We start from the raw sequence: 13,187 nt of genomic DNA, 5'->3' as shown, positions 1-13,187 counted from the left end.
ACTGATAGAAAAGGAACCCAGAGATGATGCTATTGCTTAATGTAACCCGAAACTATTTTCAAGGAACAAATCCAGTCATCTAAACCATTTGGTAAAGTTGGTACAGTGGAGCTTAAGTGTCTTAGGACACTTGCCTGAGAAAGGAAAGAGAGGTACCTCAGAACTACATGAATGTTACAGAAAATCTAATTCTTTTCAAATTATTGTCTCAGGAGAGAAGGTTTTATTTATTCATTCATTCATTTATTTAATTTTTTTTTAATTACTTTTGAGAGAGAGAGGCAGAGTGTGAGCAGCGGAGGGGCAGAGAGAGGGGGAGACACAGAATCCGAAGCAAGCTCCAGGCACTGAGCTGTAAGCACAGAACCCAATGCAGGGCTCGAACCCACAAACTGTGAGATCATGACCTAAGCCGAAGTCAGATGCTCAACCAACTGAGCCACCCAGGTGCCCTCAGGAGAGAAGGTTTTAAAGATCTGGATATTGCATTGCAAACTAGACAACTGGGAGTCTGAATGAATTATGCCATAATTAATCTGATTCTTAAAGAAACAAAAACAAAAACAAAAACCAACTCTTACTTTTGGTGTGATTAGAAAGTATGGTCTTTGATGATATACATCAAGAACCTCTTTAAGGACACTTCCCGTATTTGATAAATGACCTACGTATGAGTTTAACGGGAATAGTAAACCAATGCATAGTAAAATCAGTATTTTAAAGACATGCTCTCTCTTCTAGTAAAGCAAATTTCACTTATTTCTGAAAAATTACTATAAAAATCAAGGATCTGAAGCACCTTTAACTAAAGAAAGAGGGCAAATACATTAAGTCATCTTTCACCAATAAAGACAATCAGACTGCCCCACCCCACCCCCCAGAATTCATTATGAAGTTTTCTATGTGAGAAATATCATAGTGCCACCGTGACCTCAGTGGGGAATTTGTTTCAGAAGAGACTATTACTTTGCCTCGGCAGGCCTGTGGTGGTTTGGCTGTCAGTACTGAATTCAGTGCCGAGACTTAACATGGTTCCACATTTTGTGGCATTTTGCATGTCTGCTCCTTTTGGGAATGGCAGGCAGCAAATCAATGTAACTAAACAGTCTGTGGTATGAGACACAGGAGAATCCTGAGCAGTGGCTGAAAAATGAGGCAGAGGGATTCCCAGTGCCTCTAAAGTATCCCTGTCCACTCAGGACTACAATTTATCCTATTGAGACCCATTGAGCAAGTACACCACAAGCTTGAATTTCTTGAAATAAAAAAGGCCATGAAAGAGCTAAATTCTATGACAGCATGACTACGTTCTTCCCTAAGTGGTAAATTATCCCCTGCTGTGTATTTTTGTTATTGTGGTTATCATGGCTTAATTCAGCTCTTTTCTGAAACTTTGCCAAGTCTTTTGAAGCATCTCGGAATTTGGAGATTCCAGGTGGCCTTGCTGAAGCTACATGCCAAGTGCGGGCATTTCTTTCTGTGAAGGGACACTGGAAACATCAAAGCCTCGGCCTTGCGTGCAATACACTCTCACATTCTACTGTCAGTCCTGAATCCCAAGAATTAAGACACACACACACACGTGCGCACACACACGCGCACACACACACAATTCTCCCATTAGTCAATGTTCAGGGAAAATAGAATGGCTGTGGGTTTCAACCGTACCTGTTAGATTGTACTGGAACTGGAAGCAATTTTCATTGAGGAGGCAAGGCCGCACTTGAGAGTCTTCAGCACATGACCTTGAATTCAGTGAGGGCCTTAGCAGGTGGCGGGTTCTTCTCTGTGTTGAGTGGGGATCACAGGACTGTGAAAATCAAAGAGCAGACAGAGTTAGAATGGACCCATAGTTAGGTGGCAAATCATGTATGGTTATCTGTGTACGTGTAAGCACTTGTGTAACAACTACAGGGAAGAGACAACTGAGAGTGTTAAATATAATACTGAGAAAATAAAACTATTTTGTAATTCACTATAAATTGGTATTTTGTTTGTTTTTTTGCACCTGACAACTCCTTTTCTAGGTTATGGTGAAGGCTACATTTCTGTCTTCCACGTGGAATTAGGCACATAGAGACTATTTTCTTCAATTAAACACACTCTGTACTCTCAAATAGCCTGCCACATAGCAAGAGATAAAATGCATTCTTGAATGTTTCCATGGATGAGAAAAGGAAGACAATGTCCCCCTGACCTCAGATAGCCCAACAGAAATAACCATGCAGAAAATCTTAATGAGAAATTAATTGTTAAGACCCTGGAACAGGTATATACAGAGAATTATAAAATCAAGATTGCCAATACACCAGAACTTCCCTCATATTTGGGAGGCTGTCTGATCCACAGGGGATGAGCCATTACACATCATATTGCCCTTTAAACAAAATGAATGTAAAAATGTGACCTCCTGCGAATATCACTTTGCCCATGGGTCCTCTTACAGCCTCAAGTCATATAATGCCCTTGAGTCAGTAAACCCGCCTGCCACATTTCATCCAACTTTTCTAGCCATTGTGAACCTTCAAGTTCCACCTACTGGAATCATCTTTCAACTGTCTAAAATCCTATCCTTTCCCTTCAGAACACTAATCAAGGCTTCATCATTGATACTCTTTCAATAAAGATAAATTATTTTCCTCCTCCCTGAGCAAATTTCCCCCCATGCTCAGGAATTACTCTATAGGATTTGTTTCTGAACATATGTACATACACATATACTTCTATACTACACTTGTCCTTATAATAATGCCATGATTTCTTTATTCCCTTGGCTCCTTCCTTTCTTTATAAACTGCTTGAAGCCATGATACGTTATGGTTTCTACTTCCCATATCAATCTCTAAAAATCTTGTTCAATAAATACCATTAAATATGGTCACAACGACACAATTCAAACCCCCAAATCTGAAGAGGCACATAGATGCCTAAACCACAAGAGAAATAAAAGTCTCTGAATTAAGGTTACCAAATCATCATTTCTATATTGGATGTTTTAATTATTTTTATTCCTTTTACTTTTTCAGATATTATAGCAAGAACACAACCTGTAAACTGAATCTTGGGTATTAATCAAAATGATAAGGTTGGATTACACTGAAATATGCAGAAAAATGATACAAAATTTTATTTTTACTGATTTTTAATTTTTTTTAAGGTTTATTTTTGAGAGACAGAGCACGAGTGGGCGGGGGGAGGGAGGGGAGAGAGAGAGGGAAACACAGAATCCGAAGCAGGCTCCAGGCTCTGAGCTGTCAACACAGAGCCCGATGCAGGGCTCTGATTCACAAGCTATGAGATCATGACCTGAGCCAAAGTCAGATACTTAACTGACTGAGCCCCCCAGGCACCCCACTTTTCTTCTAATTTTAAATGTTTGGAGCCATTGAAACACACTTTTTTTATCCATGTAACTTTCTAGTTGGATGATCTGTCAATACTTTTAAACTAATTTTACATTTTAATTATATCGAATTATCTCTAAATGATAAAGAAGGGCCATCAAAACCAGGTAATTATACTTAATTATCAGCAAGTGAATCCCATGATAAATGTTTACCAATAATTTATTACTAGTTCACCAATTAATTTGATTGTTCTCATAAGAAGGAATAAGAAGTTAAATGATTTGCCAATGAAAGAAAAATGAAGGTATCTAGGTAGTGTTTTACCGATTTTCTACCTTCTAAAAAAATCAATGTTGGAACCAAATGAATAAGTGTTAGAACTTATGTACCTGTTTAGTCTACACCATCAAATAAAGCAAATGAGATAATAACACACACACAAATTATGTCACCTTGAACAATTTACTTATGTACGATAGATCTTTGCTTATTTAAACTTGGGTGAGAAAAGTGGATCGGGGCATGGTGTAATTTGATGATATTTAAGAATTTTCTCCCTCAGAGCTCACAGTCTATCAATCTTTAGTTAGGTGGGATGTGGTTTTGAAATATTCAGTTAAGCCTAACCCATAATTCATAATCATGTAGACTTCCATAATTACTTTCTAGAAATTAATATATTGAAAACCAACGCTGTGTCTAACTCTCCTACTAATTCTCTATCCATAGAAACAGACAAAGGGGAAAGTATGGGTGAGGGGAATCCACAAACACAATCCAACCTAACCTTAGGCAATATTTTTATGTTCCACTTAAAAAGAAAAACTGCCCTGCACTGCTAAGAAGTGATAGGTACGTTAGTGTTCTCTCCTTATTTCTTTCTATTAGCTATTTGTAGGAAGGTTATGAAATAATGACTTAGTCACAAGGGAGCTGGAAGTAGGGCTCAGAAAAAAAGAATGGTAAAGGAGGCTGATGTCTGGATGATTTCTTTATTGGACCAAGACTCCTCAAATACAAACCTGAATCTCCTCTTCTCTAGAGTATTTATGCAATGACATATTGCTGGTTTCCTAAACGAAGTTGAGAAAGTGATGTGTGGATAACTAACCCAAAGTCAACTTTGGGCCAGTTTTATTGTAAAGATCAAGGTTATATAGCTAAAGTTTACTTGCTAGGGAAAGAGATGACCAGTAAGAACCAGTTAGTCTCTAGTAAATAAGCCCCCTTTATGAGACTGGATTTTCTAACTTATTACCTTTCAAAACCAGCACTTATCTTAAAGTTCAATCCTTCCTTATGACATTGTGCTTTCCCACCTTTTGTTCTCTCTAGCAATAGGGCCTTTACCCTTGGGCCTGACCTGAATATTTGTATTCATCTGTCAAAATTAAATCAGATATCCTATGGGAGCCACCAATGACTCCCTTGCGCCCATAAAAATGGAATAATCTCATTTTTTAAACATTTCCACTGTATATGTACATGTATCAATGTGTGTGCATTCTTTCCCATGGACTATTTGAAGAGAGTCCATATCTTAATTTTCTTGGACACTGAAAAGCTTTTTCTATGTCTGGAATAAAGAAGGTAAATAAATAAATATTTGTTGTATAGCATAATTTGGTTCTTCCTGGGCAATAATACTGGATATTTGTAAGCTGCCATTAGAAGACAAACTGGACTATGATCATATTTCCTGAATGTAAGGACTCCACAAAGATTTGCATATCTGATAAAAAGAGAATGTAATCTTCTAATTATCATACATTTTCCAGAAAATCTAGTTGACATTTCCTAAAATAATAGCATCTCTCATTAATAAAACATATCAGTAAATGAGTTTTGATTCACCACATAAAAGATGACCGTTAATTCAGGTATCTTAAAGAAATCCAGATAAAAATGTATAATTTGATATTTTTCTAACACCTAATTATTTTTTAAGTTTATTAATTTTTTTTTTTTGAGAGAGAGAGAGACAGCGTGAGCAGGGAAGGAAAGAGATAGAGGGAGAGAGATGATCCCAAGCAGGCTCCTACTGTCAGAGCAGAGCAACACAGGGCCTGAACTCAGGAAGTGTGACACCATGACTGGAGCCAAAATCAGGAGTCAGACGCTTAACTGATTGAGCTACGTAGGCATCCCTCTAACACTTAATTATTAACAAACACAATTTGAAAAAACTTCACTTAAATCCAGGTACTTGTAAACTTAAGTAACTCAGTATATTTCTTACGTGGAGATGAGCAGGAGCAAAGTCTAGCCTTGTCAACAAGGAGACAGAAAAATGAACGCTTTTATTCTGCTACAGGCTTTATCTGATTATTGTGAGATGGTTTCTCCCTCATTTTGTTGATTAGCCCTACTGACAGTAGCTCTGCTGTTTCTTTCCATCTCTCTCATGAGGCAGAACTGGATATATAATGCTTTTAACTTAAGTTTTCTTATTTGGAAAAATGGGGTAAAACAATTTGCAAAATACCCCTGCAATGCTTTGTAAGGAGATTTTTAATGAAATTAAATCCTGATCCTCTTTCCCCACGTCCTTGCCAACATTTGTTTGTGTTTTTGATTTCAGCCCTTCTGCAGGTGTGAAGTGATACTACATTGTAACTTTGATTTGCATTTCCCTGACGATTAGTGATGTTGAGCATTTTTGTGTGTCTTTTGGCCATTTGTATGTGTTCTTTGGAAAAATGTTTATGTCTTCTGCCCATTTTTAAATTGTATTTTTTTTTGGTGTTGAGTTGTATAAGTCCCTTATATATTTTGAATATTAACCCTTATCAGATCTATTGTTTGCAAATATCTTCCCTCATTTAGTAGGTCGTCTTTTTGTTTTACTGATGGTTTCCTTCACTGTGCAAAAGCTTTTTACTTTGGTATAGTCCCAGTAGCTTAATTTTGTTTTTGTTTTTGTGATGAGCACAGAGTAATGTATAGAATTGTTGAATCACTATATTATACACTTGAAACTGACATAACACTGTATGTTAATTATACTGGAATTAAAAAAAAATAAACTCTGATTCTCAAAGGTCGAGAAGACCTCTACAGGAGAAAAATCTGGGCCTGAAGAATTGTTATTTATGCCTCTCATGCTTAAAAATATTCTCAAAGATTCTGAGAAGATGGTTACAGAAGTGAAAAAAAATCTTTGGATATTCCAGTGCAAGAAGAGCAAAGACAGAGCAAAGACAAACTATGAACATATGGGGACCAGTGACTGAAGTTATAGGACCTATGTGACATCAGCATCCAATAGGGGAAAGCAAAAGGTACAATGAGGCATCTGCCATACACAAGAACACCAAAATGGAAAACTAAACCTGAGCATAGGAGGATTTTGTACATTCCAGAAGCAGGTGGCTAGAAAGGGGTTCATGGAGAGATTTTGGGCATTGATGTATTAACAAGCCAAAACTCCCTTCCAAAATAGTTCCTGCACTGAAGAGAAGTGGATGAGAAGAGTTTCCTAAGGGAGCAAAATAGGGAAACTACCAATAAAGGAAAAGAAAGGACCAATAAACAAAGAGGGAAGGAAACAGGATCCAGTAAATCTCACATAGTAAGTTGCTATAGTTCCGAACACTAAAAACAAAAGAGGGAAAGAATGAACGTGCCCTGGACCATGAAAATGAAATTAGAAAAAAGCAATCCTCAAATACACTCCCCCCCAAAAGTTCACAAAACTTGATTTCACACACAAAAAAATAAGCAAAGAAAATGACCAAATTCAAATCCCAAACAACAGTATTATGAAAAAAGGTAATAAAGGTCAAAATAGTGTCCCCATAGATAAGAAAGTACAGTAGAAAGACATGCATGAAAAACAGACATGCATGCAAACTACTACTTCAAAGGAAACAAATAAGAATTTCAAAACTGGAACAGATATGAAAGAACAACATAAATAAGAATTAGACACAGACCTTTAGTGACAGAACTCAGTAAATAGAAACAAAAGAAAAAGCATTTTCAGAAATGAAGATGAAACTAGGAGAAATACAAGAATAAAAAAATACCATTTTGGGATACCTGATTGGCTTAATTGGTTAAACATCCAACTTTGGCTCAGGTCATGATCTCATAGTTCGAGCCCCACATGGGGCTCTGTGCTGACAGTTTGGAGCCTGGTGCCTGCTTTGGATTCTGTCTCTCTTGCTCTCTCTCTCTCTGCCCCTCCCCTGCTTGTGCTCTCTCTCTCTCTCAAAAATAAATAAACATTAAAAAAATTATCATTTTTTTGTCCAAGAAAAAAAAGTGGAGAAAAATGAGATAAAAGAACATAGAGATAAAAGAACAAGAGATAAAATAATTTGAGAAAAACTAGCAATTAGAAAAGTGAGGCAATATAGATGCCACATGCATATAAGATTTTATGAAGAAGAAAACCTAAACAACAAAGCAGAACTGAAGAAGATTCAAAAAAACTTAAAAAAAAAAAAAAGACTCAACTACTTATTGAAAGGGTTTCTCAGAATAACTAATACTGAGACATATCCTGGTAAAAGTATTAAGCTTTAAAGAAAAAGAAGGAAATATTCTATGAGTATCTGGACAAGACTACCAGATGGTTTATAAAGGAAATAAAATCAAACTGGTCATGAGACTTTTTGACAGGAAAACATACCAGCTATTTGAAAGATGCACAAAGAAAACAAAGAAACACACAAAAATGATTCAAGGATTTTAGATTCAGCAAAGCTGATTTTCAATTAAAAGACAATGCATAAACTGTTAACAACATGCAAGAACTCAAGGAATAGTGTTTCCAGGAGTCATAACTTAGGAATTTAGGGGACACTGAAGTTTAGACAACCAAAAGGGCTGAGATGACAATCTAAAGACTTGTGGTGAGTCAACTTTACATGTAAAATTTATAAGATATAGATAAAATTCAAACGTAAAAACAACTGAGAAGAACCTTTGAAAAAAAATGAACATTTTAAAGTACTTGTGTTGGTAGCTGGAATATTGTTATTCTGGGAATGTTTTCTGTTACATGGATCAAAGCAAATGTGTAATTACGATATACTTTTCTTTTATTGCCAATGTCCTTGAAAAAGTGGATTCTCAGAAAAAAAGGAGATATATATTTAATGGAGAATTTAAATGAACTCCTATAGTTCATCAGTATGAACCCCTGAAGTTTTTCATTTTCAAAATAAATGAAATAATCGCATGTATTTCTAACCTCTACCACTGAAGTGGCTTTGGGACACTTAATGAGTTTAATGAGATTAATGAATGTAAGCTTTCTGAATTATTAGAGCTGTGGATTTTGCAAGTGCAGTGAACTCTTATTAATGTATTTTTCACAGCTAAAAATTTGCATGCAAAAAGGAATGTTTACTATGACATCATAGCAAAACTGATCAGAAATGAAAATACCGTAAACTAAAGTTACTAGTCAGTCAGAAGGGGCAGAAGTTGGATTCCTGGGCCCTACAGTGATGGGTTCTGTTTCTCTATGTACTTTACCCCACAATTGAGGGGTCGAACAAGACATACAATCCTATGTATAGCAGAATAACCTCTATAGCTTTTGTTTGTCCTTTGAGATATTAAAAGGGTAATAAGAGTGGAGACCAAACCATAATCTGGATGCCTAAAACCCCCAACAGCAACAGGTAACATTTTAGAGTATAAACATATGCCTAGCACTGTGGTAGGCATTCCATGGGGATTAGCTCAAAAAGCCTTTCAACCTGCTACAGATCTAGGTGTATTTTAATATCCTTATTTTTACAGATGATGAAATTAAAATCCACAGAATATAACAACATAGTAGGTGCTCAAGCCAGGACAGGGCTAATTTGCTCTTCAGTATCTTCAACTGTTCTGCTACTGTAAAGTAGTGGTACTTGTGGAGTAGGTTGAGGTGGGGACAGTGGGTACAACAATGTCTAAGAGAGTTGTTTAGTGACTGTGGTTATTGTGACTGCCATTTATTTTAACCTGGAAAGCATTTAGTATGTACAGTAGTCATTAGAAATGGAAAAAGAGAGAGAGACAACAGACACAAGGAACTTTATAAACTAAGCCAAAAGCAAAGTAAGTCACAGTCTGAGGTGTGGGGGAGTCAATGTAGGGATGGGGCAGTGAACAAGACTTACTGCCAGCCTTTGAGGAGACCACAGTTCATAAAAGATGCTCATAGGCTAGGGACTGACTCATCGTATTTAGAGAGTTAATTGGAAAGAGGAGGGCCACATGTCTCAGTGTAATGAAACTGACAAGAGCAGGGGCAAAAGCTATCATATCATCAACATGAAATAACGTTCCTGGTAAAGCTTTACTGCCCTAATGCGAGGAGAAAGTTGGGATGACACATAAATATCTGGGGATTTTTGCTTAGCTAAGATGTTTGGGTAAAGATTTTATAATAGTCCAGGACATCCCCACGTAGTCCTTCTGCTTGGTATTTTATGACACTAAGGAGTTGTGAAGGTACAAATTTATAATCCAATCAGAGGCCTTGTAACAAATGAATGATGTATGTCCCATCCAATCACTATTTATATATTATAAATGGTATACCGTGTTCATATTATTATTGGGGCTTGGGAATGAAGAAAGAAGAATGACCAAACAGAGCCCAAAATAAAGGCCTACATTCTTCAAAAATGTCCAAGTCATGAAAGAAAGAGACTGAAGAGACCAAAGGGATAGAATCAGTAAATGCATCATGGTCTGGATCCTGTAATCAAAGGACTATAAATGCTAGAAAAGGAATTACTGGGACCATTGAGAATTTGGGAATATGGCCCAAAGATTAGTTGCAAGTACTGTCGATGATAAATTTCCTGAATTTGCTAACTATGCTGTGATTATGTTAGAGAATATCCTTATGCTTAGGAAACACATACTGAATGGCCAATAGTAAGGGAATAAAGGGCATGTTGCCTTCAACACATGCTCAAGTGGTTCACAAAAAAGACCATATAAACACACACACACACACACACACACACACACACACACCATTATTTTTTCACATATATGTATATGTGTGTGTTCATGTGGAGAGGGAAAGAGGTGCATGTCTGTGTGTATGAGGCAGGGAAAGATAAAGTATATGAGGCAAACTCAAAACCTGATGGTGTGAATTTTCTGTAAATTTGAAATTATTTGGAATTTTTTTTTCAATAGCAGAATTATAAATGGCACTGGCACACTGATATTTAGCAAGTGCTTGTGAAAAAAAATATAAATGAAACACGAAGTCATAAGTAACTATATACCACCTAGAGGATCCCTAGGTGACAACTGTTATGTGAACTAAGGGCAAACAAACTCTTATCTTCAAACTCTCTGTCCTTCCCCTTGCCCCACCCCCGACCCCTCCGGTCCTTCTCTTCTTTAATTTCCCTATGATGCTTATTTCTTTTTCTTCACTCTAAGCCTCATCCACTCAAGAAACAAATTTAAAAACCAAGCCAAAATTAGCAATAAACTGCAGTTGGGTTCCTGGTGTGCGTTGGACCCCAGGACGCTGTCTGTAATGAGAATGTCAGGACAGAGTGTTGTGTCTGCCAGCAGTGCAAGAGTGCTGGGCCCCTCTTCCGACCTCCGAAGACTAAAAGAGAGTCAGTTTTGTGATCTCTGTTTTAATGTCTGTACCCCACCTAATCCCAGTCCCCACCATAAATCAGAGGGGCTAAACAATGCACCTAGAATGAGTCTAAGATCTCACTCTCTACTTTTGCCTAACCTTTCCCTCCAAAGATCCTTGGGTCTCTTTCCTCTCAGGAGAATCTTATCATTTTTTAGCTAAAACCACTTGATCCACCAGAAGAAGAAGAGTGTTATTAAAATTCTATACGTGGGGCTAACAATACAGAGTACACCCACATGGGAAGCTGATCTAGGCTCATTCTTTATAGGCACCTCATTGCTCTAGGCTTTTGCTCACACGGAATGTTTTCTTTCCTGTTTTTTTTTTTTTTCCCTCCCTCCGTCACTCCTCTACTCCACTTTGTCTAATTATTACTCATCTGAGGTTTCCAGATGTATATTTTCTGCCTAGAAAACTTCAGAGATTCTTCCAGCTGTGAAAAAGTGGGCCAATATATGCTGACATGACAACTTTTGTTTTTTCTCTTTTAACGGCTACTACTCTGTTGAAATTGATTAGAAATATTTTGCATTCCTCATTAGACTGTAGCTTGCTTGAGGGATCATTATATCCCAATGTCTAACAGCATTCATCACCTAGGAAGCACTTAATATTAGTCCAATAAAGAGTATTTACAATTTATTTTTTTACTTACATGCTAGAAACTGTGCTAAATTATTTACATGTATTATCCTTACTATAACTTCTAAGTTGTGTGTAATTATTTTAATTTTCCTGATTTATTCAGGTTAAATAGCTTTCTCAAAGTGCCAGTCCTAAGAAGAGAAACAGGAAGGAAAGAGAATACAATGTATTTGGGTTTTTAAAAAATCTCAAATTTATTTCCTATAAATGTTTACTCAACACTTTTGTATACTTAGCATTTGCCTTTCAACATGGCATTTACCATCTAGAGAAAAAGATATGCAACCAAATTGAAATCCATTTTATCTGAGGGTCTTCTGAAACAGGAAAATAATTGGGGGGGGTTCATAATTTGGTCTCTATACAATCTGCAATTATAAAATAATTTGAAGGTAAAAGAACCCATAGTATTTTCATTTGCAATTTCAGAATTACCATTTTTCTATTTCTTCCATATAAGTGTACTATCTTAAAGCTTAAAAAAAAAATCTACAGACACATATGAAGAACTAAGGAATACTAGTGAGATAAGGTAAATCTAATTTAACCATATATCCTTTAAGAAAACATAGTTCACATAAAATTATTCAGATAGTTTTCTAGGTAATATGGATACTATAACCAAAATGGAAAGGAGGTTAAGATTTGGAGAGCAACATGTAATTTTTAAAAATCTCAAGTATGTATAAAAATCACCAAGATATCTCTCTGATCAGACATGCCATTTTATGGAGAGTTCCCCTGGCAATCAATGCTATAGTGTGTCATAGGGGTAAATATATTTTCACATTCTATCTTACCAACTTGAGGGATTGAAATGTTGCAGAGGCGGACTTGTAGGGTAACCTTCACATATGGTAAACACATGTTTAAAATTCAAAGTAAAAATCTGGCCTTTTCTACTTGGACATGAAACCGACATTTGGGATGAAATCAAAATCACAAGTAAAATGGAATATAGATCACAAACCTGAGTTAAAAACCATTAATACACAGTAGTTGGATACTAAAGTTTTAATAATAGCCATCATAATACTGAAATATCATTGACACAAAAGACAGCTCTTCATAGATCAAAGAGAGCAAATGAGTCGTTTCAAAAAATTAAATTTTATATTTCACTATTTCAAAAGTTAAAATAGTCACTCTTTTCAGACTTCTTACAGAAAACTCCACTGGCAGAAAGCTCAGCAATTAGAAATATTACAAGTAAACTTGGGCTCTGACTGTGATGGTTTAAATTTTTCAATATTATTAATTTTTGATGTACTTATAATCCCAATAAAATCATATTTGATATTCTAAGGAGTAATTATTATACTCACTTTTATAGATTAGTAAACATAGCATCAAATAGTGTCAACAACCTGTCATAGCCACATAGTATAATACAAAGGACAGAAACCAGAATCTTGATATCACTTTTGTTATCTTCTTGGATTTCAAGAACTGCATCAAGTATTATCTTTATATACCTACTTTATAAATAATGTTTAACCAATATATGTTAATAACAAGAAGAATAATTTTATTATTATAATAGTGGCCGATTAGCTTTCATAGCCCATAAT

General features: G+C 36.1%; 1 protein-coding gene across 1 annotated transcript in view; it reads right to left on the bottom strand.

Moving 5' to 3' along the window:
• Positions 1–13,187, bottom strand: part of THSD7B (thrombospondin type 1 domain containing 7B) — a 744,220-nt gene that overhangs the window by 40,948 nt on the left and 690,085 nt on the right. Inside the window, 1 exon segment of the mRNA XM_030327713.1 lies at positions 1,669–1,810. Coding sequence (XP_030183573.1) covers positions 1,669–1,810 — 142 coding nt within the window.

The sequence above is a fragment of the Lynx canadensis genome, chromosome C1 (assembly GCF_007474595.2).
Source record: "Lynx canadensis isolate LIC74 chromosome C1, mLynCan4.pri.v2, whole genome shotgun sequence".
Classification (NCBI taxonomy): domain Eukaryota; kingdom Metazoa; phylum Chordata; class Mammalia; order Carnivora; family Felidae; genus Lynx; species Lynx canadensis.
Note: the sequence above shows the minus strand (reverse complement) of the source record. Positions and strands in the feature narration are given on the sequence as shown.